The sequence below is a fragment of the Musa acuminata genome, chromosome BXJ3-5 (assembly GCF_036884655.1).
Source record: "Musa acuminata AAA Group cultivar baxijiao chromosome BXJ3-5, Cavendish_Baxijiao_AAA, whole genome shotgun sequence".
NCBI lineage: Eukaryota > Viridiplantae > Streptophyta > Magnoliopsida > Zingiberales > Musaceae > Musa > Musa acuminata.
In genome coordinates this window covers 23,160,200-23,185,737 of record NC_088353.1, presented here as the reverse complement: position 1 = coordinate 23,185,737, position 25,538 = coordinate 23,160,200, and the positions used below count along the sequence as shown (strand labels likewise).

General features: G+C 42.1%; 2 protein-coding genes across 2 annotated transcripts; both read left to right on the top strand.

Moving 5' to 3' along the window:
• Window positions 1-1,383: 1,383 nt before the first annotated feature.
• LOC135637956 (E3 ubiquitin-protein ligase SPL2-like) lies at window positions 1,384-6,724 on the top strand. The gene is made up of 6 exons (XM_065150860.1): window positions 1,384-1,941; window positions 3,884-3,985; window positions 4,101-4,271; window positions 4,385-4,506; window positions 4,747-4,866; window positions 6,336-6,724. Exons 1-6 carry the CDS (start codon window positions 1,579-1,581, stop codon window positions 6,610-6,612), a joined length of 1,155 nt encoding a protein of 384 aa, XP_065006932.1. The 5' UTR covers window positions 1,384-1,578; the 3' UTR covers window positions 6,613-6,724.
• Window positions 6,725-23,025: 16,301 nt separating this feature from the next.
• On the top strand, window positions 23,026-24,372 carry LOC135638366 (uncharacterized). Its single transcript, XM_065151479.1, has one exon. The coding sequence runs from the start codon at window positions 23,026-23,028 to the stop codon at window positions 24,370-24,372; it is 1,347 nt and encodes a 448-aa protein (XP_065007551.1).
• Window positions 24,373-25,538: the final 1,166 nt, after the last annotated feature.

The following is a 25,538-nucleotide window of genomic DNA, read 5'->3' as shown; positions in this document are numbered from 1 at the left end:
ACGTAGATGTCAACTTTCTTGGCTTCATTCCCTTATTTGATCGTTCGTCTCATATCCTCTAGGCATTGAACCATTTCATTTAGTTGTTCTTAGACAATTGGTTGCAGGTCGATACTTAACTACACCATGAAGTCAAACAATGATGGCCTAGCTTTCACTTTCTAGAAAATAGTGAGGAGACTGCATCGCTCATCCTGCTTTAGATAAAACAACCAAGAGTCTGCAACCACACTAACACGAACTCTAGGAGTGGCATGGGAGGAGAGGTAGTAGGATTGCTCTGCCAAATTGAGTGAGTTGCCCTATTTGAGAAAAAAAAGGAATGATACAAAGGTCTCGATAACTCTTACTTAACACTTTGAAACTTGTTGCATTAAATTTAAGGATACTTTTTTACAATTAGAATGGAGGGTGAGCTCACCACAAGTGATGTGAGACTCGGTTATTAAAGAGGCGCTTGAATATCGAAACTATGTTAAAAATCTTGGGATAAGAAAAAATAGATTTTTTTTATCCTAATCCAAATGTCGAGCCTCGTGTTAGCAAAGCAATATAGAATTTCTTTATGATCCCATGAAGTTTGAGTGATTCTCCTACAAGACCTTTCTTCTAGTGTTATTATATTAATATAGATTCTGATTGTTCTAGGTATCGAGTTATGAAGTTAACCTTGGTTCAACTCTAATCATGCCATAAGTTTAGTGTTGGAAAATGATTGTGTTCATAGTATGGGATCATACAAAAAGTTCGAGGTGTGTCCGATAGAAGCTTATACAATCCTTAAATTAAAATCAAAATAAATAATAAAGTAATAAAAGATATAGAGGTTTCGAGGTTTAAATAATATGAGGATAAGATAATATATTTGAAGCTTTTTATAGAGGCTTTCATAATCATCAAACTTAAATAAGAAGTTAATATATAAGAATAGTTACATGGAATTGTTGGGGGTTACTACATGAAGGTTGCCCAAATTTTCGACTTATATTTTTTCCTTAATAATAATAAAGTATTGAAGTATTTTTAATATTTATATTTATATTATTTTAAATTTTTTAATAGTTAAAGTTTTATTTTTATTATTTTTATTGCTTTATTTAGAGATAGGTCTACTTTTGGGATTTCTCACCAAATAGATATATTTGTTTCTATAGCAAATTCCTCGTTATGATTGCGAAAATAATTCAACCATATACCTCCATAAAGGGTTTCCTTAATCAACAAATATGTATTTCCGGATAATCTAAAAAAATTATTCCTTTCTGTTTTGTTAATTGGATCGGAGTTTGACAACACCGGATAATCTAAAATTTTACCTGTTGCTGCGGATTCTCTTAGTGGATCGATATCTTTCGGTATCCAACTATTCGATCCGCTTAAAACGGATCGGATCGGATCGGATCCTTCAAGTAAAACATAAGAAAATTGCAGCGAATAGGCACGGGACCAGTCTCGGGTCAGCTCGGCCACCCCATGATCCTGCAAAACCCGGCCCGGGAGCGACCGCGCTCAAAGCACCCCCAACGCCGACCGTCTACATTACCGAACGCCAACCCCGTCTGACGCCACCGCTGCGGGATGTCGTTCCGCGACCACGAGATGGCGGCAGCCGTCGGGCGCCTCGTGTTGGCCTACGACGGTGCCATCGCCGGCCTCGCGCTCGCCGCCTTCGCCGCGGTCTCCTGGGTCAAGTACCTCGCCGCCTCTGCTGCCCTCGTCCGCATCCGCCGCGCCACCTCTGTCCCCATCTCGGGCCTCCGCTCCCTCCTCTCATCCGATGATTCCTCCGACGAGGATGGGGTCCTTGTCGTCGTCCGAGGCCTGGTCCAGCCCAGCTCTACCGTCGAGGCTCTCGGCGTTTGGCCGCTCTCCAAGTTCCGCGACGTCCTTACCCCCCGGGGCTCCGGCGAGAGGGCCGTCGCCGTCCTCAGCACCCAAACTGTAAATTTTTCTTCACTTGGAGGTCATCAATTGTATGCCTGACATTTAAGCTGATTTGTACTTTGGATTGTTGCGATTTTTCTGTGCCCTAATTGTTTCAGTGAGGCAGCAAGCTTTGGTTGGCATATCTGAAATATTCTTATGGCATTACTGGTAAATTATTGGAATACTGGAACTTATTTTCCAATTATTTGCAATTCTCTTCTGGAGATAACCAAATAGTGAAGCAAAATGCAACAAGAAAAAGAAAAGGAAAACCTGTAAGGGACATTAAAGAATCCATTACTTCGATCGATCTCCTTGTGAAAGAAATCTTTCTGTTTTGCAAATTGCGAACCTTTTGTTTAATAATGAAAATTTAAATTGGATTGGCTACTGAGTTCTGTTATACTTTAAAACAAGTGAATATCAAAATTGGGGTGGCTACTGACCGTAGTTATACTTTAAAATATATCTCATATGAGCAAATTTCAGTGCAATGTGTGCCTAGCTTAGATGTATTATCTAGCTTCTGAATCTTCAGGCAGTTGTATTATACATCATTTTGGGGTGGTATCTGGACTGGGATAATTGGAGCCAAGAGACTAGACAGACAGGAAGAAGGCAGAGAGATCTATAGTCCAGTTTAAGTACAGTTATTAAGTGTGAAAGAGCAGGAAATGAGAGGGATCAAGAGACATGATTTATAACCAAGCGCTCCTTTTCTCTCTCACCATGACTCTGAAGGGAGTAGTGAAACATTGCCTAGATGAAAAATCTGTCTATTTTTTGAAGACTTGGGTTCTTTTCTTTACCATTTAATTGGGTCCAAGAGTATGATTACTTGAGGGAAAAAATAGTTTGGTTACATCATGTGCCCACTTCCCAGAAATATGTTTCTGTGGATGAGGTTACTTAAGGATTATCTTTAGATCTTAGTTTAGTACCAGGGGATATATTTATGGTTCTACACCTGAATGAAAGTGGAGGAGCTCAGCTGGGCATGACAAGTACATAATTGTTGCATCCAAGTCTTAAAAGAACTGTTGGAGAAAGTGCTACTTTTCTTGATGTTGAAGACGTGTTGTACATTTAACAAGGCCAATTTTGAAGCAGTTTAAATTGGTAAGCATGTGAAACTCCTTGAAGGAGAATTAGCTAGCAGGCATGACATTAAGTTTAATTATTGCTATGATAGCATATGAAATAAGGAAGCAACAAGAATAAGTTCTAAGTATTGACATGTAGTGTGCCATATGCAAAGATTAGATATACTTGCTTCACATGCATAATGCATAAAATGCCTGTTTGACCAGTTGTGTGAAATGCCATGTTTTGGGTACTCATGCAAACACATTTGAATCTGGTCAATATCCTGGAATTATTATTTATTTAATTTTGTAAAAACAGTGTATCTTTGCTACTCGCTGTCCAACTTTTAAAAGGTTTTGCTTTGATGGTTTTCCTTTTTATTTATTAAATGAAGCATTCTGCACCAATATAATAACTTGACCCATCATTAAATTTGAATATATCACTGGCATGCTTCTTGCTGATCCATCTGGACTTATGTGTCACATTTTCCGGACCTGGCAAGAATGTCTAGTATTCAGGGTGTTGCTTATCCATGGAAAGTTATGTGTGAGATACGTGAACCAAACAAGGATGCTAGAATTCAAGTGGAGGAGATTGTAACACTGCATACTAGTCCCACATTGAATGTGGTCGATACTTTGCTTGGCATGAGTTATGAGTTACTACCTTCACTATAAAACATATTCCTGAGTGCTTTTTTTTGTCTTTCTCCCACATGGTATTTTGCTTGTGTTGTAACATTCTATATAAGTTGCCTTCCAATCTAGAACATTGTTTACCAAATTTAAATTAGATGCCAAAGTAGCTAATTCTTGAATGAAATTTTACTATCCACTGTGACCTTATATCTTATCTTTTGTTGTTGAAGTGTCTGTACAATGAATGGAGGGGAATGTTCGGGTGGAGTTCTGATCTTAATGCACTACTTATGAGATCTTGGAAGGAGAGAAGGTCAAGTTCATTGGAGTTGGTAAATTCTGCTATCCATAGGCTCAAATTTTACTTGTGGAATATATACATCAAACATTATTGTAAATGAGGAACCATTAGTATAAATGTTGAAGATTATCTAAGTAAACTTGCAGGTACCATTTATTCTTGCTGATGGTGCCAAATCGTCTAATTCTGGTTATATTCATGTTAATTTGGATGGGTCAGCCCATCCACTACCTCTTACTACAGTTTATCATGAGCTGCACCCTGTTCAACTTACTCCATGCACATTTTTCCAGGCCATCTTTGGTAGTGGATATCCTGTAAGTTCTTGTTCTTTGCCACCTGCATATCTTGGAATTGGTTTCTTCTCCCCTTTACCTTTAACAATGCTCATCTTGTTAGGGTTCATTGTCAAATTTTGTGTTTTTGAAAGGTGGCATTGTTGCACGAAGAAAAGATCCTTCCTGTTGGAAAGGAGATCACTGCAATTGGCATTTGTAGACCAAGAGATGGAGCTTTAGAGATAAAATCGTGCAAGAATCTTCCTTTTTTCTTGTGAGCATTAATTTTGAGCACCAAATGTCTTCAGTATGCTACTTTTTCTTTGTAGCAAAATTTGTCAGTTTTGGAAGTAAATATCACTATGGTGAAATTCAACTATCAGAAGAATTTTTAACCTTTTAAGTCAAAAGTTAAATTTCTCATGCACTACACTGTACAGATAAAGGACTAGCATTTTTTATAAATGCTTCCTTATTATATGGGAGGTATGTTATGGCTTCGTGTGCTGTGCAGGTCTGACATGACGAAGGATGAACTTGAGGCTGAGCTTAATTCCAACACCAGGATCCTGTTATGGAGTGGCATTTTAATTGGAACACTGTCCTTTGGTATATTAGGCTACGCCTTGGTCAGGTATTGTGATTCAACTTAATGGTGCATAGCACCATATGTATACATATGCATAGACATATCAATAAAAATATAAATGCAAATTTATGTATTATCATGCATGGATTATGATTTTGATCCATTTCACTCATTGGGTGAAAAGTGCTGCGCAGAACTGCTCTTGAAACTGGGTCTGGTGTTTCTCAGTCCAATATTTCATAGGGTTTGTTTGAACGGGTTAACCTTAAAAGGGACCAAAACCAGTCCTTCAACTTAAATGACTGTCTTCTCATTAATCAGGTCTAGGAAAGGGGAATAGGGAATCATAGGTCTTGACTCTAGGAGGGGGGCTATGGGTCTTGAGAGGAAATCCTCTTGCTTAGTTGTTGGAGAGAGTGGATAAGAGATCCAAGATTCTGGAGATCATGGACATATCAGCCTATATCACTGAATGAATCTTTTGGCAGCCTGCCGACAACCTAAATGCTACCATAACATTGATCCTTTAATGTTAAATCCTAGCCTATATATATATGTGTGTACATCAGTATGTCATGTAGGATCATGCAAAATCATAACCTATATATATTTTGTCTTTTTCTTCATTTAGGCACACAAGCTTTACCTAAATGGTAAATCAAACAATGACAGTGAATATGCTACACTATTTTATGTAGCAATGGTCCTTCCAGTAAACTAAATTATATCTGGTGTGGTGGCTTGAATATTTTCACCAACTTATACAATATAATATTCAGCTTTCGTTGTTACTAAAATCATCCCCGGGTTCAGTTGCTACTTTTGTTCAACATTTTTATGGTCTATGTTAATGGACAATTAAGTATCAACATATATATGACTATAATTTGCAAATCCTAATAGGGTTGTCTTTTTGTGTATATTTCCTTTTTAGCTATCTTATTTAATTATATTCTTGATAGTCCTCTATATATAGAGATATCAGGATATTGGTCTGCGATGTAGTGCTAGTTGACATATAAGTTCTCCCTGGTTATATTGTTTCCATTTTTCTTGATCTGAAAGGGAACAAGCTCTTAAGTATGCATCTTAGAGGCTAGAGCTATGTTCATGTACAATGCCCATTTATTCTCCTAAATGCAGTTCATGCATTTGTAGAGTTAAATCCATATGCTCTAGGTGACTGTATTTATGACAAAAGATTGCATGTTCCTGTGCTTCTATATGGTACAGGCCATGACATCGATCCCTGATAATTCGCATTATAGGTGCGTAACTCATGTTGTGAAGTATTTGTTTATGTAGTTACATGATTCAGGTGTCTCTGAAGCATGTGTTTTTATAGTTATATGATATGGTTTTATCAGTGCATGTGTCACATACATAGTATGTTTGCAATTTAAGTATTTAGAAACTGTTTTTGGTTATCACTGATGTTTGTTGATATGATTCTTTTACCATCTATCATGTGATAAATAATATTAAATCTCAGCAGTTTATTAATAATAATGCAGGAACTGGCGGAAATGGAAGGAGTGGAGAACGAGAAGAAGAGAGATCCAGGACTTACATGATGAGTCTCTGATTGAGAGTAGTATGGAAGCTGAGGATGCACCCGAGGGAGAACTTTGTGTCATCTGCTTATCAACACGAAGGAGATCTGCATTTATTCCTTGTGGGCATCTTGTTTGCTGTTCTCGCTGTGCACTGCATGTGGAGCGTGACTCCTCACCAAAGTGCCCTGTGTGTCGGCAAGATGTTCGATCCTCAATTCGAATATATGATTCTTGAGGTGCATGGACTGACCATTAACACCCTTTTTTTTTTTCTTTTTTCTTTTTCTAGTATATTTTTGTTAATGTGAAACAGGACATTATGAATTCGGTGACTTGTATTTCTTCCACACGCTTGGATGTTTGTATATGGAATATATGGTCATCTAAATTGGACACATTGTTTCCTGTTTATTTTTGCTCTTGTTGCATATAATTTGTTCAGAACTAATGTGGACACATACAAATTATCACACATCGGATCTCTTACAAAACAAATTTATGATAGACCGTGAAACTATTTCAATCCATTTTGAACAAACACTTATGAATATTTCCAAGTACTGATTCCTTCCAAAATTTTTGGATTGCTTTGTTGCAAGATGTCAAGGCCAGTTGATGCTAATAATAGCAAACTTACTTGTCGGGTAGCTGAGTTGGCTGTCTTGGGAAGAACCATGTGCCGTGCGTTAATCATGTCGATTCGTCAGTCCACCCAAAACATAGGTTTTATTTGTGATTTTGTGTGCATAAGTTATTTGCTAGCTAATTTTTTTGTGGAGTAATTGTGACTAGCTAAGCTGCTGAACTACCACGAGTTGCATAATATGTGTGAGCTCTTGGCTAGACAATTAATAATGGGAAAGAAAAGGCACAATGTGATAATTTTCTTCTAGCACGGATTCTCGAACGTGTGTTATTGTTCTTCCATACGGTAATATGTCCAAAATCCTTCACACATCAATGATAGTTGATAGGGGTAAGAAAAATTGATTTGACATAACACCCCGGATTTGACGTAATACACCCCCACGTCGGACACCCTTGGCGGCACACTGTCCTAGAACGAGCATTAACAACGACACGACACGCACCCACACCCACCGTACCCGAACAACCTCCTCGGCTGATCCCTCGGGGCCGGCCGAGGCAGGCGAAGGCGCTGACTGACACCCCCATGCCCTGCGGCGGCTCGGCCTCCCACGCAACGTCCATGACGACGACAGACGCCGTTAGAGGTACGACCCTGTCCCGACAGGATGGCACATCAGGTAACATCAAACCCATTTATAAATACCCCCTGGCTCCCCACGGGCAAGGGGGGACTAAAAAAAAACTCCTCTTCCCCATCACTAACTTGGTCGTCGGAGGGGTCGAGCCGAGCAACGGACCCGACCTGTGTAATATCCCTCACTTTTGAAAATTATTAATAAGAAACTATATGTAAATTTGAGGACCTATATGTAAATATAAAAATTTCAAGGACTAAACTACTAAGTTGCAAAATGAAAAGAAAATAAAGAAAACCGAAAATTTCGGTTTTATCCCATCGCCTCCCACGTACTCTCTGTTTCTTCGGAGCGGTGGGGTGTGAGGAGAGAAGAAAGAAGAAGAAGAGGGAAAAGAAGAGAGGAGGAAGAGGGAGAAGAGAAGAAAAGAAGAAGAAGAAGAAGAGAGGGAAGATGGAGAGGAGAGGGAGAGGCAACAGCAGCAGCTAGGGCTGCTGCACCTTTGTTTCCCGCAGGTGGAAACAGAGGAGAGTATGTGTGGGGCGTTGGGGAGGAGAAGAGAAGAAGAAGAAGAAGAAGAAGAAGAAGAGAGGAGGATAGCTGCAGCAAGGCTGCAGCGAGGAGGTGTGTGGCGTTGGGGAGGAAAAGGGAAGAGGAGAAGAAGAGAAGGAGAAGAAGAGGGAAAAGAGAGGGAAGAGGGAGAGGAGCGAGAGGTGGCAGCAGCTAGGGCTGCAGCACCTCTGTTTCCTGCAGGTGGAAACAGAGGAGAGGTGTGGGGCGTTCGAAGAGGAGAGGAAGGAGAAGAGGAAGAGAAGAAGAAGAGGAAGCAGGAGAAGAGGTTGTGATACCTCTGTTTCCTGCAGAGGAAACAGAGGAGAGGGTGTGTGTGACGCCGGGGAGGAGGAGGGAAGAAGAAGAGGAGAAGAAGAGAAGGGGAAGGAGGAGCTGCGGCTGCGGCGGTGGCAGCTGCAGCTGGAAGAGAAGGAGAGGAAGAAAAGAAGGTGAGGAAGAAGAGAAGAAGAAGAAAGGAAGGAGAAGGAAGAGGAGAAGGAAAAGAAGCAGCTGCGGCTGCGGCTGTGGCAGCTGCAGCTGTGGCAGGGAAAGAAAAAGAGGAAGGAAGAAGGGAAGGAGAGGAAGATGAGCAGGGGAGGAAGAAGAGGCTGCGGCCGTGGCTGAGGCTGCGACTACAGCAGTGCAGCTGGGAAAGAAGAGAAGGAAAGGAAGAAGAAGAGAAAGGGGAGGAGAGGAAGAAGAGAGGAAGAGAAGAAGGAGAGGAAATAGAGTAGCGGAGGAAGAAGAGGCTGCGGCCATGGTTGCGACTGCGACTGCGACTACGGCAGTTGCAGCTGGGAAAGAAAAGAAAGGAAAGAGGGAAAAAGGGGCTGCGGACGGGATTGCGGCCGCAGCAGCAGCGACTACGTATGCAGCAGTTATTGTCTGCGAGAGAAGGGAGGAAGGAAGGTAGTGCAGTGGAAGGGGCTGCGATTGTGGCAGCGGTAGCGGCGGCGGCTGTGGCAGCTGCGTTTGGGAAAGAAAAAGAAGGAATGAGAGTAAGAGAGAGCAGGTGACTGTGCCTCGATGTTCGACACGTGGTGTAGTTGCGAAGAAAGGAAGAAAACGGGAGCACAAAACGAAACAGAGAGAGGACACGGAGGAAAAGTAGAAGGATTTAGGCTAGCACCTTCTTTGGATCTTCGGATCGAAATCTTTGAAAGGCAAGTTCCCTGATCGTTTCTCCTATAATTGCTTTGATATTTCTTATTGCAAGTTCCCGATTCGTTCCTCCTGTAATTGTTCTAATCTTTCCTATTGCAAGTATCCTGATCTTTCCTTACTGTAATTTGATCTCTACATTTGATTTGAATATGTGGAACTTGAATTGTTCTAGCCTTGTATTTGATATATCTCTTGTTTAGACATATCGATCCGAATCTATGCAACTTCTGAGATTCTGACCTTTCGTCCTTGTTATGATTATAACTTCATATATTGACCTCTGATTTGGACAAAACTTATTTGATCAGAATATAGACTCATAAACCTTTGTTTTGATAGCTTATTTTAAGAATTCGGAGTGAGTGTCTGCCCAAACTTCTGTTTCAAATGAGCCTACTGATTTTGCGAAATAGGGATCGTAATTTCTGACCTTTTGATACTGAACTGCTTATAAGTCCCTGTTGCAAATGTTGATTTATTCAAATCTTATTTCATTGGAAACTAGACTCGTAGATCTTTCTTTTGATATATGGATTGAAAGATTTGGAATCCAAACACCTGCCCAGTTATCTGTTAAATCTGACATTATGAATTCTGCCAAACAGAGATTTTGTTCTACGACCCTTGTTTACCAAATTATTTGTAACTCTCTCTATTGGACAGTTCAATTCATATGAAGCCTGTCTTATCTGAAAGTATAATCCAATCATATATTTCTGAGTAAATTGGAGCACGATTGATAGTTTGAATCATTTGTTCAATGTGCCTCTTGTATTCTGTCAGAAATCGAGCTTTGGTCGATTTCTAATATTCTGGTTTCATTCCTTTGGAAATTGATATCCTTTAGCTTTCTTATTCAATTGAGCTTTATAATACTGCTTTGAATTCTTGTATGCTCTTGTCCTTAAAATTATTTGCATTCTTGAAAACTATTGTGTAACGTTTAAGCTATATCGTATTGACTCTTATAGGCACATGTATAACTCATTGTTCCGCATTTGCTTTCGATGTGTGCCTATTCTAGTTTCATTCCTTTGGATATCGAATTCATCTAACCTTCTTATTTGAATTGAGTTATATATGATTGTTTGGAATCCGTGTATACTCTTACTTTTATTTCATTCCAAATCTGAATACATTTGTGAGAGATTTGTTCCTTGCATCATATTGTCTTGAAAAGGCACATGTACGTTTTGTTGTTCCGCATGTGCTTCCGATATATGCTACTTATTGTTAAAACTGCCCTCTTGTACTCTGGTGTGTGGGATTGTCTGGACCTTTGCCAGAAATGGTAAAGGGTATGCGCTTATTACCCGCTCTGTGGGGTCCCGCTTTGTGGGATATTCTGGACCTTTGCCAGAAATGGTAAAGGGTATGTGCTTAGAGCCTGTGATGCTCTGCCGGCCCCCTCTGACTTCACCTAGACGTGGGTGGATGGAGCTCCCAAACGTGGGAGACTTTTGTCAAGTGGTCATTCAGAAATGGATGAATCACATTCTGACTGAGATCCCACTACACCTTCTATATGTTTGATATGACATCCAGAGTTTTGGTGAGCTGTTTCTATTCATGCTCTGGATAAGAATGATATGATTGCAACGTCAAGGACGACGTTTGAGCTTCTGTACAGTATTTGTTTTTGATATGCTCTGAAATGCTTCATTCACTGATGATTTTTGCTTCGAAATGTTCCATATGCCGTTGATATGCTTCGGAACATTTTATATGCCATTGATAAGCTCCGATATATTCCATTTGTATTGATATGCTTCGAAATGTACCATTTGCCATTGATATGCTCCGGAACATCTCGTACGCTATTGATATGCTCCAATTATTCTGTGCTCCATTTGCTATGAACTGATATGTTCTGAAATGTTCTATCTGCCATTGATATGCTCCAATTACTCTATGCTCCATTTGCTATGAACTGATTGTTAGGATCGAGAGCACTAAGAGGGGGGGGGTGAATTAGTGCAGCGGAAATCTTATGTTAATTTAAAAACCAAAAGCTGCGTTCGTTCAAAAACTATTATGATGCAAAAGTAAATTCTCAGTTTGTATCTAGGTGCAGTTTGTGTCTAAGCGCAGATTGCGTTTAAGCGCAGTTTTGCGTCTAAGCGCAGTTTTGCGTCTAAGCGCAGTTTTGCGTCTAAACTCAGATTTACGTCTAAATGCAGATTTACGTCTAAACGCAGATTTACGTCTAAACGCAGATTTACGTCTAAACGCAGTTTTACGTCTAAACGCAGTTTTACGTCTAAACGCAGATTTACGTCTAAACGTAGTTTTACGTCTAAACGCAGATTTACGTCTAAACGCAGATTTACGTCTAAACTTTGAAACTCGTTTGTATACTCGTAGAAGGCAGTATGCAGTTGAAATCAAGACGTAAACGTGAACTGAAATCTGACGATTGAGCGAGGAAAACCGATTTACGTCTGAATGCAGTTTTGCGTCTAAATGTTGAAACTCGTTTGTAAAATCATAGAGGACAGATTGCAGTTATTAATAGGATTAAAATGTAAGCGTAAACTGCAAAGAAGCTCGTTCGTAAAAGCACGGAAAACAGTTCTGCAGAATCAAACGTAAACGTAAACTATAATGTATGAAAATACGAATTTACGTCTGAATGCAGATTTGGAAGAACAGCACTTAGAATTTGTTCGTGAAAGCGCAGAGAGCAGTAGTGATGAGGGAGGTTTGCAGTAATGATAAAGTGCTCGAAAATAAACGCAAACCAGAGATTTAGAGTGGTTCGGTCAGCCTTGACCTACTCCACTTTTGGCTTCCTCCACCGATGAGGTTGCCGACGTCAACTAGGTGCCTTCCTTCAATGGGCGAAGGCCAAACTTCCCTCTTACAATTTCTCTCCTTTTGACAGGCTTAGGAGACAACCTTTACAGACCTTTCTCTCCTCACTTTACAATTGAAAACTTGAAGAACAGAAGGAGGAGACTTAAAGGCTTTACAACACTTTTGAGCTCTTAGAATCACAGAAAAGATCAAGATTTCGGTATTGGTCTGTATCTTTTCAGTGCTGAATGGGTGGGGTATTTATAGGCCCCAACCCAATTCAAAATTCGAGCTCAAAACGATCAAATCGATCAAATCCCAGAATTCTGGGATCAGGCGGTTGCACCTCTCAACTGGAGAGGTGGCACCGCCTGGCAGAGCTCGAAGACTGAGCTCAGCCGATTGCTCTTCTCTGCCAGAGCTCGAAGACTGAGCTCGATGGTTGCATCACCTGGCAGAGCTCGAAGACTGAGCTTGGTGGATGCATCACCTGGCAGAGCTCGAAATCTGAGCTCGGTGGTTGCATCACCTGGGAGAGCTCGAAACTGAGCTCAGGCTGATGCACCTCTCTGCCAGAGCTCGAAGACTGAGCTTGGTGAATGCATCACCTGGCAGAGCTCGAGACTTAGCTCAGGCTGATGCACCTCTCTGCCAGAGCTCGAAGACTGAGCTCGGTGGTTGCATCGCCTGGCAGAGCTCGAAACTTGAGCTCTGGCGGTGCAACCTCTTGGCTGGGGCGGTTGCACCTCCCAACCCCACAGCCCAGGCGGTTGCACCTCCTGGCTGGGGCGGTTGCACCTCCTGGCTGGGGCGGTTGCACCTCCCAACCCCACAGCCCAGGCGGTTGCACCTCCTGGCTGGGGCGGTTGCACCTCCCAACCCCACAGCCCAGGCGGTTGCACCTCCTGGCTGGGGCGGTTGCACCTCCTGGTGCAATCTGGGTCCGAATGGTTCACTCCATTCGGCCCACTTTGAATCTTTTCAGGGGCCCAATTGCCCCAAGATTAAGCTAATGGGATCACCTCCCATTTTCATGCTTAATCATCATGCTAACTACGATTAACTCTAAGACAACTTCTGCAGCTTTGCTCCGATGCGTCAATCGCTTCTTCCGGCGAGTTTCCGGCTAACTTCCGTCGATCAACCGATAACCCTCGGTGATCCTTCTGCGGACATCCGGCATACTCCTGGACTTTGCGACGATCCACTTGGCGAGTTCCGACGAGCTTCGCTTGGCAAGCTTCTGGACTTCTCGGATCTGTTCTCTCTGAACCTTCGACGACCGTCCGAACTTCCGTCGAACTCTCGAACTCCCAACGTGATCATGATCTTGACTCCGGCGCAACACCTGCTGCTTGTCTTACTCTTATCGTAGTTAATCCTGCACACTTATCTCAACACATAGATTAGATAACAAATGACAATTGACTTCATCATCAAAATCCGAGATTCAACAATCTCCCCCTTTTTGATGATGACAATCAATTGATAAAGGAGTTGTCCTTAACTCCCCCTATCTATATGCCATAGTTGAGATAAGTCAACCTTGAATTCAAGACCTAAGAATTCAAGTGACGTATTGATAAGTTAGATCAGTTAAACTTATCAATGCTCCCATCATGATGCCCATCATGATGTATCTCTTCAAGAATTATGTCAAGGCATGACATACATCATCAAGTTTGTATGATAGTGTTTGTAACCAATCATCATGTAATCATATAAAGCTACGAAGGACTTTTTACATGATGCTTACATTTGAGATTTTCTAGCAAGTTTGCATTTTCTATAGAATATCAAATCAAGATATGATGCAAACTATAGCACATGTTCACATATCTCTTGGTGATGCAAGGATGGCATAATCATTGTTTATAGCATCACTCAAGTATTTGCAACTATGACATATGATTATGGCAGTTCAGTTATGACATAGTGTTTATCAATTCATATGTTTATCAATTCATATGTTTCTCCCCCTTTGTCATCAACAAAAAGCATGATAGCATTATCAAGCATATAAAGGAAGTCATGACACATATATCTCTTTATTGTTTTTGCTTGACGGAGGAAAGTCATTTTCCAAAGAGTTTTCATAAGAATGTACGGGAACATCACATCGAAAAATGAACTTCTTACATGCATTTGGTTAAAAGTATTTGTCACATATTTTGCAAAATGTTATTTGATCAAGCGTTCTCAAGGCATGTAATAGTAATAACATCCGAAAAATAATTTTAACTAGTTTAAGTATTCGGACACATCAACATTCCTAATTCTCTTCGTATGTAATCAAATTGTTCTTCACATAGGGGTTTTGTGAAGATATCAGCTAGTTGATGTTTGGTATCAATAAACTCTATGGTTACATCATGATTAGTGACATGATCTCGTATAAAGTGATGTCTAATATCAATGTGTTTTGTTCTTGAGTGTTGTATAGGATTTTTAGTTAAGCATATTGCACTCGTGTTATCACATTTAATGGGAATATCTTTAAGATTCACTTTGTAATCTTCTAAAGTGTTTTTCATCCATACAACTTGTGCACAGCATGCACTTGCTGCAATGTATTCAGCTTCGGTTGTTGATAGGGCAACCGAGTTTTGTTTCTTAGATGACCAGGATACGAGGGCATGTCCTAAAAATTGACATGATCCTGATGTGCTTTTTCTGTCTAGTTTACAGCCAGCGAAGTCCGCATCAGCATAAGCTGTTAATTCAAAATTTTCTGATTTTGGGTACCATAATCCTAGATTGGTAGTTCCATTAAGATATCTGAGTATTCTTTTGACTGCTTTGAGATGAGATATCTTAGGGTCTGATTGAAATCTAGCACAAAGTCCTACACTGAACATGATGTCTGGTCTGGTGGCAGTGAGGTAAAGTAAACTTCCTATCATACCCCTATAGGTTTTTTGATCGAAGCTTTCTCCATTCTTATCAATTTCTAACTTAGTGGAGGTGCTCATAGGAGTGTCAATGGCTTTTGAATTATTCATTTTGAACTTCTTTAGCAGACTCACAGCATATTTGGTTTGACTAATAAAGATGCCATTGCTTAGTTGTTTGATTTGTAGGCCTAAGAAGAATGTTAACTCTCCCATTAGACTCATTTCGAATTCATGACTCATAGTTTTCGAAAAGGATTCACAAAGAGATTCATTTGTAGAACCAAAGATAATATCATCAACATAAATCTGAACAATGAGAAAATCATTTTCAAAATTCTTGATAAATAATGTAGTATCAACCTTGCCTTTTATGAAATTATTTTCAATGAGAAAAGAGCTAAGTCTCTCATACCAAGCCCTTGGGGCTTGTTTTAAACCATAGAGAGCTTTAGTTAATCTAAACACATGATTAGGGTAGCCATTGTTTTCAAATCCAGGAGGTTGTTCAACATAAACTTCTTCGGAAATGAAACCATTTAGAAAAGCGCTTTTAACATCCATTTGAAATAACTTAAAATTATTGCAACTAGCGTAGGCAAGGAGCATCCTTATGGCTTCCAATCGAGCCACAGGTGCGAAGGTTTCTTCGTAATCGATACCTTCTTCTTGGTTGAAACCTTTGGCCACTAATCTAGCCTTGTTTCTAACCACGATACCATTTTCATCTTGCTTGTTTCTAAAGACCCATTTAGTACCAATTACTAAATGGTCATTTGGCCTAGGAACAAGCGTCCACATCTTATTTCTCTCAAATTGATTTAATTCATCTTGCATTGCGATAATCCATGAATCATCTTTCATGGCTTCATCAACACATTTGGGTTCAATTTGGGAGAGAAAAGCGGCGTTGGCACAAAAGTTTTTAAAAGAAGATCGTGTTTGAACCCCCTTTGATGTGTCTCCTAGGATTAGCTCCTTAGGATGAGCATCTATATACTTCCAATCCTTGGGTAAGGATGTTTTGGAAGTGGATGCAACCAAGTTGCTAGTTGGAGACGGGGTTTCGTTTAAATTCAAGGAATCAAAATTAACATCATCATCAAGATCATTTTTCTTAATTTCTGAAATCTCATTGAAAACAACATGGATGGATTCTTCAATAATTAAGGTTCTTTTATTGAAGATGCGAAAAGCTTTAGAAACCGAAGAATAACCAAGAAAGATTCCTTCATCAGATTTAGCATCGAATTTTCCTAAGTTATCCTTTTCATTCAAGATAAAACACTTACACCCAAAGACTTTAAAATATGAGACATTGGGTTTTTTGTTATTCCATAACTCATAAGGAGTTTTGGAGAGTAAGGGTCTTACTAGGACTCTATTTAAAATATAACATGCAGTGTTTACAGCTTCGGCCCAAAAATATTTGGGTAGGCTATGTTCATTCAACATGGTTCTTGCCATTTCTTGCAAATTTCGATTTTTTCTTTCTACTACCCCATTTTGTTGAGGATTTCTTGGAGTAGAGAAGTTATGGTTGTATCCATTGAGTTCACAGAATTCTTGGAAGTCATGGTTTTGAAATTCTCCACCGTGATCACTTCTAATTGACGAAATCATAGATTCCTTCTCATTTTGAACAAGTTTACAAAACTTGGTAAAATGTCTAAAGCATTCATTTTTTTGTTTTAAGAAGTAGGTCCATGTATATCTGCTGTAGTCATCAATAATGACAAAGGCGTATTTGCTACCTCCTAGACTTGATGTAGAGATTGGTCCGAACAAGTCCATATGGATCAATTGTAAGGGCCTAGAGGTGCTTATTTGATTCTTAGCTTTGAAGCTACCCCTAATTTGCTTACCTAATTGGCAAGCATCACATACATTATCTTTGATGAACTTGATATGAGGAATTCCTCTTACAAGTTCTCTAGATGATACTTGATTGATTAGTTTCATGCTAGCATGACCTAATCTTCTATGCCATAGCCAAGCATCCTCATTCATAACGGCAAGGCACATTTCATCACATAAGTCATTGATGTCAATAGTGTAAACGTTGTTTTGTTTTAATGCAATCATAGATATATTTTTGTGTGGTTTTTCAATGATGCAGGCATTAGATTCAAATCTTATAATATATCCTTTATCACATAATTGACTAATGCTCAAGAGGTTATGTTTTAGACCATCAACTAGTAAAACATCTTCAATAGAGAGGTTGGATTTGTTACCTATGGTTCCTTTGCCAATGATTTTACCCTTGTTGTTGTCTCCGAAGGTGACATATCCTTCGTCTATGCTAGAGAGCTTAGAGAATTGAGATGGATCTCCGGTCATATGCCTTGAGCATCCACTATCAAGGTACCATTTCTTGCTCCTAGCTTGCGATTGTTTAGTTTTCTACAAGAAAGAATGATGTTTAGGTACCCATTTGCTTTTGGGTGCCTCATAAATAGATCTACATTTTCTATCATGTTGCATAGAGTTTATCATGGTTCCTTTAGGAACCCAAATTAATTTGTTTGAACTTATTTTCTTGAATGGACAACAATGTGTCTTGTGTCCAGATTTGCAACAAAAGTTGCACCTGGTTTGGTGTTGAACATGTAAGATGGGGCCTTTTACAAAGGTAGTTGGATTTCGGTGAGGACTCCTCACAAATCCAATCCCACTTCTTTTGGGAGCATGACCCTTGTTTGTAAGGATCATGTTTAATGACTTGCTACCAACCTCGAATTTCTTCAAGGTGTCCTTAAGTAGCAAGTTTTCTTTTTGTATAGTTTCTAAATCATGACATTTGATACATGAATTTAAACTATCATGATGTTCGACTTTTAACTTATCAAACTCACAAGTAAGATTATCATGTACCTTTTTTAGCAACTTGTATTTTCTATTTATAACTTTGCATTCATCAAATAAATCATGGAAGGCATTTAATAATTCATCGAAAGATAAATCAGCATCTAATAAATCTGTTACCTCCTCTTCGATAGCCATAAAGGCGTAATGAGCAACTTGCTCGGTGTTGGATTCCTCTTCCTCAGATGCGCTCGAATCATCCCATGTTGCTTGGAGCGCCTTCTTCTTTGTTGTTCTTTTCTTGACTTGGGGACAATCACTTTTGTAATGTCCCGGCTTTTTACATTCGTAGCAGATCACTTGGTCCTTCTTAGGTTCAAGTTTATTTTTCACATCGTTTTTAAACTTGTTTCTTTTGAAGAACTTCTTAAACTTTCTTGTCAAAAATGCTAAGTCATCATCACAGTCCTCATCACTTGAGTTTTCTCTCAAGTGGCATTCAGAAGTTTTAAGTGCCATATCCTTCCTGTTCTTTGGAAAGATGTCTTCTTGCTCTTCATGAGCTTTGCAGGTCATTTCGTAGGTCATTAATGACCCGATTAGTTCTTCAAGAGGGAAATTTCGCAGATCTTTTGCCTCTTGAATGACGGTGACTTTAGGATCCCAACTCTTAGGAAGGGATCTTAGTATCTTATTAACAAGCTCAAAATCCGAAAAGCTCTTTCCGAGTCCTTTTAGACCGTTGACGACATCCGTGAAACGGGTAAACATGTCGCCAATGGTTTCACTCGGTTTCATTCGGAAAAGTTCAAAAGTATGCAGCAACAGATTGATTTTTGACTCTTTCACTCTACTTGTGCCCTCGTGGGTCACTTCAAGTGTGTGCCAAATATCAAAAGCAGTTTCGCAAGTAGAAACACGATTAAACTCGTTTTTATCAAGTGCGCAAAATAAGGCATTCATAGCCTTTGCATTAAGAGCGAAAGCCTTTTTCTCCAAATCGTTCCAATCGATCATTGGAAGAGAAGATTTTGAAAATCCATTTTCAACAAGGTTCCATAGTTCAAAATCCATAGAAATAAGAAAGATCCTCATTCGGGTCTTCCAGTACGTGTAGTCCGTTCCACTGAACATGGGTGGACGTGTAATTGAATGCCCCTCTTGGTTTCCGGCGTATGCCATCTCTCTTGGGTTTTAATCCTTTAGAGAGTTAACCTTGCTCTGATACCAATTGTTAGGATCGAGAGCACTAAGATGCAAAACCAAAAGTAAATTCGTGCAGCGGAAATCTTATGTTAATTTAAAAACCAAAAGCTGCGTTCGTTCAAAAACTATTATCATGCAAAAGTAAATTCTCAGTTTGTATCTAGGTGCAGTTTGCGTCTAAGCGCAGATTGCGTTTAAGCGCAGTTTTGCGTCTAAGCGCAGTTTTGCGTCTAAACTCAGATTTACGTCTAAATGCAGATTTACGTCTAAACGCAGATTTACGTCTAAACGCAGATTTACGTCTAAACGCAGTTTTACGTCTAAACGCAGTTTTACGTCTAAACGCAGATTTACGTCTAAACGTAGTTTTACGTCTAAACGCAGATTTACGTCTAAACGCAGATTTACGTCTAAACTTTGAAACTCGTTTGTATACTCGCAGAAGGCAGTATGCAGTTGAAATCAAGACGTAAACGTGAACTGAAATCTGACGATTGAGCGAGGAAAGCCGATTTACGTCTGAATGCAGTTTTGCGTCTAAATGTTGAAACTCGTTTGTAAAATCATAGAGGACAGATTGCAGTTATTAATAGGATTAAAATGTAAGCGTAAACTGCAAAGAAGCTCGTTCGTAAAAGCACGGAAAACAGTTCTGCAGAATCAAACGTAAACGTAAACTGTAATGTATGAAAATACGAATTTACGTCTGAATGCAGATTTGGAAGAACAGCACTTAGAATTTGTTCGTGAAAGCGCAGAGAGCAGTAGTGATGAGGGAGGTTTGCAGTAATGATAAAGTGCTCGAAAATAAACGCAAACCAGAGATTTAGAGTGGTTCGGTCAGCCTTGACCTACTCCACTTTTGGCTTCCTCCACCGATGAGGTTGCCGACGTCAACTAGGTGCCTTCCTTCAATGGGCGAAGGCCAAACTTCCCTCTTACAATTTCTCTCCTTTTGACAGGCTTAGGAGACAACCTTTACAGACCTTTCTCTCCTCACTTTACAATTGAAAACTTGAAGAACAGAAGGAGGAGACTTAAAGGCTTTACAACACTTTTGAGCTCTTAGAATCACAGAAAAGATCAAGATTTCGGTATTGGTCTGTATCTTTTCAGTGCTGAATGGGTGGGGTATTTATAGGCCCCAACCCAATTCAAAATTCGAGCTCAAAACGATCAAATCGATCAAATCCCAGAATTCTGGGATCAGGCGGTTGCACCTCTCAACTGGAGAGGTGGCACCGCCTGGCAGAGCTCGAAGACTGAGCTCAGCCGATTGCTCTTCTCTGCCAGAGCTCGAAGACTGAGCTCGATGGTTGCATCACCTGGCAGAGCTCGAAGACTGAGCTTGGTGGATGCATCACCTGGCAGAGCTCGAAATCTGAGCTCGGTGGTTGCATCACCTGGGAGAGCTCGAAACTGAGCTCAGGCTGATGCACCTCTCTGCCAGAGCTCGAAGACTGAGCTTGGTGAATGCATCACCTGGCAGAGCTCGAGACTTAGCTCAGGCTGATGCACCTCTCTGCCAGAGCTCGAAGACTGAGCTCGGTGGTTGCATCGCCTGGCAGAGCTCGAAACTTGAGCTCTGGCGGTGCAACCTCTTGGCTGGGGCGGTTGCACCTCCCAACCCCACAGCCCAGGCGGTTGCACCTCCTGGCTGGGGCGGTTGCACCTCCCAACCCCACAGCCCAGGCGGTTGCACCTCCTGGCTGGGGCGGTTGCACCTCCCAACCCCACAGCCCAGGCGGTTGCACCTCCTGGCTGGGGCGGTTGCACCTCCTGGTGCAATCTGGGTCCGAATGGTTCACTCCATTCGGCCCACTTTGAATCTTTTCAGGGGCCCAATTGCCCCAAGATTAAGCTAATGGGATCACCTCCCATTTTCATGCTTAATCATCATGCTAACTACGATTAACTCTAAGACAACTTCTGCAGCTTTGCTCCGATGCGTCAATCGCTTCTTCTGGCGAGTTTCCGGCTAACTTCCGTCGATCAACCGATAACCCTCGGTGATCCTTCTGCGGACATCCGGCATACTCCTGGACTTTGCGACGATCCACTTGGCGAGTTCCGACGAGCTTCGCTTGGCAAGCTTCTGGACTTCTCGGATCTGTTCTCTCTGAACCTTCGACGACCGTCCGAACTTCCGTCGAACTCTCGAACTCCCAACGTGATCATGATCTTGACTCCGGCGCAACACCTGCTGCTTGTCTTACTCTTATCGTAGTTAATCCTGCACACTTATCTCAACACATAGATTAGATAACAAATGACAATTGACTTCATCATCAAAATCCGAGATTCAACACTGATATGTTCTGAAATGTCCTATCTGCCATTGATATGCTCCAATTACTCTATGCTCCATTTGTTATGAATCAAATATGTCTTGAATGACATGATACATATGATTTTGTATCTAATGAGATGGTATCCTTGAGAATTCTTGTATTCTACCTTACATTATGATACCTTACTCGTTTGAAACCGTTCCTTTTGTTCTGAATATGTTTTGTCACTTGCTGAGCCGTTTTTGGCTCACTCCGTTGTTATATAAATCTTTCAGGTCAGCATGTCACTCTTCGAGATGTTTGATTTGGGCTGAGGCAGTGGATAGCTATTCAGAATTATGGGCAAGTCTTGTTGGTTGTTATGTTATTGTTGTATAAGCATATTTTGTATGTAATGAAATGTAGTCTTGTTGGTTGTTATGTTATTGTTGTATAAGCATATTTTGTATGTAATGAAATGTTATTGATGAATCGAAATGGATATACTGTGTAAAAGTGTGAGAAGATCTCTCTTATTTGGAATTTCGAAATGTTAAGCCTAATTTATGATGATATGAACTTGTGGTGAATAGTTGGAGTTCTGATTGTATAATTTATTTAGCTTGTGGATTTATAAGTGTTGTTCATGTTTGTCAAGTTGGCTTGGGTTGCCATAAATGTGAATTATCGAGTGATGTGATATATGATTATAAACTGCATAGGTTATATATATGTGAATTTGATAGAATGTTTTTCAGTGTCCTCAAATGTTAGTTTGGATCCTGGATTGGTCTGTGAGGGGCGTGACAGAGGTGGTATAATGTCACGACCCGGGTCTGATGAGTTAACTGCCCAATAACTTCATTTTGGTCCTCAACGGCGGACCAAAATGCTTAAGCGGGAGGTTACGTAGTACACTCATCAGGCGCTTATAAGTGCATAGTGCATGTGAGGTTTAACTCAATGGTGGCTCCACGCCGTGATGAGTTCTCTGACTCCATCCACGGGTAGCCCTTTCCTACTGCAGCCCTCTCACCCAGCCCGACCCGGGTTTGATGAGCTAAATGCTTAAGCGAGAGGTTACATAGTACACTCATCAGGCCCTTATAAGCTAATCATACACATTCCCCACTTCCGATGTGGGACTAATGGGATATTACATTATCCCCAACCCAATTAGCTTGACGTCCTCGTCAAGGCCTGACATATCCCAAATCGAACCCTAGCATAGTGCATGTGAGGTTTAACTCAGTGGTGGCTCCACGCCGTGATGAGTTCTCTGACTCCATCCACGGGTAGCCCTTTCCTACTGCAGCCCTCTCACCCTGCCCTAATGCTAGGTCGGCTCTGATACCAAATGTCACGACCCGGGTCTGATGAGCTAACTGGCCAATAACTCCATTTTGGTCCTCAACGACGGACCAAAATGCTTAAGCGGGAGGTTACGTAGTACACTCATCAGGCCCTTATAAGCTAATCATACACATTCCCCACTTCCGATGTGGGACTAATGGGATATTACAACCTGTGTGCAGGTACTCGATCGCTGCTGAATCCACTTGGCGCCGCAGAACTTTCCAGCCAGGTCCCCTATGTCAGCCACCACAACACCCTAAGGGAAGCCACGTCTAATCCCAGCCATTCGGAGCCCGGAACCAACCGCGTCGACCCCGAGGTCACGGCTAAAAAAGTTACGAATCTGTAACAGATTGGCGCTAAAAGGAGGGCCTTCCAAATGTCAAGCGATCAGCGAATCCACCTCGACGGATCCTCAGCTGCTGAGCTCCCCGCCTTGGGGGAGCATCCCCCACATGATGAAACCCACGACGAACGCCCCGCGGCAGTATCAGAACGCTACTGGCGACTGTTCAATGACCCAGGCTTGTCGCCCCCCGGCGGCGCACCCGTCGGCCCGTCGCAAGTGTCACCCGAGGCCTTTCATGACCTCGCCCACCAAGTCCGGACCCTGACAAGCATGGTCCAGACCATCATCCTGATCGTCTCCCAACGGACCCCTCCGCACGCGACCCGGCTCTCACCACAACGGGAGACCCCTGTCCAGACTCGCGCACCACTTCCTGAGCCCCCCATCTCACTTCAAAACCCCGCAGCTCGGCCCAGGAGCCGAGAAGCAGAAGAAACGGCGAGCCGTCCCGAGCCCGAGGCTCCGACCGCCGATTCGACAAATGCCCTACGGACTCAACTGCGCCTCGTCAGTCAAAGGCTTGACGAGGTACAACAGGAGGTTCGCAAGTCAAGGGGAGAGCTCGGGACGGACGGGCACCAAGCATCTCCGTTCACCCCCGAGATACAAGATCAGGCGATCCCGCTGCACTTCCGCCTCCCCTCGCTAGACGCGTATGACGGCACCACCGACCCAGCGGACCACGTAGCCGCTTTTCGCGCCCAGATGGCGCTGTTCGGGACTTCAGACGCCCTGATGTGCAGGGCATTCCCAACGACTCTGCGGGGACCGGCCCGCACGTGGTACAACGGCCTGAAGCCGGGGACCATCGCCTCCTTCGATCAGCTCGCCAAGGATTTTGAGCTTAACTTCCTGGCATACGCTCGACCAAAGCCGTCCATGGCGTTGCTCCTGGGGCTCAACCAGAAGGAGGATGAGCCCCTCTCCCATTTTGTGAACCGATTTACGACGCAAATATGTGGATTGTCGGATGCTCACCCCTCTCTCTTGATGCAGACCTTCATGACTGGCCTGCGCCCCTCCAGGTTCTTCTGGTCGCTCGTAGAGCGGCCCCCGGCTGCGGTTCCCGAGATGCTCCAGCGCGCCAGTCAGTTTATCACCGTGGAAACCTGGATGGCTGGAAAGCGGGAGGAGCACAAAAAGGTCAAGTTAGAGTCGCCTCGACAGCAACAACCCGCCACCTCCCGGCGAAAGTTGGACATACCTGACCTGAGGCCCCCTCTTCCCGCCTTGAATTCCTCCCGGACTGAAATATTCCTACACGAGAGGGGAAAGGGGCTCCTCAGGGACCCTCACCCGATGAAGAACCCGCGGGAGCTCGCGGACCGTTCGAAGTATTGCCGATTCCATCGACAGCACGGGCATGACACTGAGTAGTGCTACGAGTTGAAGAGACAAATCGAGGAGCTCATCCTCAGGGGTCATCTCGGCCAGTACCTCCGGCCGAACAAAGAGCAGTCGCCTCTGCTAGTCATAAGTGCCCAGCAAGCCAATCACGTGAGTGATGGCACGTGTGACTTGATACAGAATCTTTTTGCTTATTATATTTTGGCGTATATCACTTTATAACTATTGCATAAATGCATATATATTGTGATGTCCTTGGATTTGTGCAATGGGAATCGGATCGTGATGAGATCACGATAATGAGACCGATTCACCTTTAAACACATATCCTAAATAATCCCGGTCATAGGTTACTCGAGAGGGACATCGTGATAACCGGATAGACTGGTGTGCTGTATACCCGTCCATATGATGGATGCAGCTGGTCTCATAGCTGCTCGTGTAGGGACACTAGGGATACAGTACAGGTGCTCATTGGAGAATGAGTTCACTGATTGATCCGCTTACGGAATGCTGGATGGTTGATGATGCCTTATTGTCAGACAACGATTCCGTAGTCCTAGTGGTGTATCTGGTTCTTAGACTTGAGACACTAAGGATGTCCTGTATGAGTGCTCCACTCTTTGATACCAGACTTATAGGTTTGGCTGTTCCCAGATCTAGTACAGCTGGTCATTGGGAGTGGTAGTCGACCTTACGAGGGCTATTGAGTGTCGATAGAGGATCATCCACTCTCGGTATCATGAGAGGAATATCCCATGTGTTCTTGCTCAGACAAATCCTTGGCCAGGGTCATTCGGGTTGAGAGAGAAAGAGTTCTCCGGGAGAATCCGATTAGAGCGAGACTCGAGTAGAAACCGTATGGGTCTGACAGCACCATGCTCGATATACGGTCTTTGGGATATTAGATGGATGAGGGACTATAGGTACATGGTAACTGAGGACAGACAAGTCCAATGGATTGGATTCCCCTGTATCGTCTGGGGATTACGGCGTAGTGGCCTAGTACTTCCGTAGTCGATGAGTCGAGTGAATTATTACAGAGATAATAATTCACTGAGTTAGAAGGAGTTCTGACAGGTATGACTCACGGCCAGCTCGATATTGGGCCTAGAGGGTCACACACATATGGTAGGCATTGCGATGAGTAGAGGTTCGGATATGAGATATCCGACGGAGCCCTTGTCTTATTGGAT

Coding starts and splice junctions, on each gene's coding strand:
- LOC135637956 (XM_065150860.1), top strand. CDS start 1,579: ATGTCGTTCCGCGACCACGAGATGGCGGCAGCCGTCGGGCGCCTCGTG. Junction 3,986..4,100: donor GGTCAAGTTCATTGGAGTTG/GTAAATTCTGCT, acceptor GTAAACTTGCAG/GTACCATTTATTCTTGCTGA. Junction 4,272..4,384: donor TCTTTGGTAGTGGATATCCT/GTAAGTTCTTGT, acceptor TGTTTTTGAAAG/GTGGCATTGTTGCACGAAGA.
- LOC135638366 (XM_065151479.1), top strand. CDS start 23,026: ATGTCAAGCGATCAGCGAATCCACCTCGACGGATCCTCAGCTGCTGAG.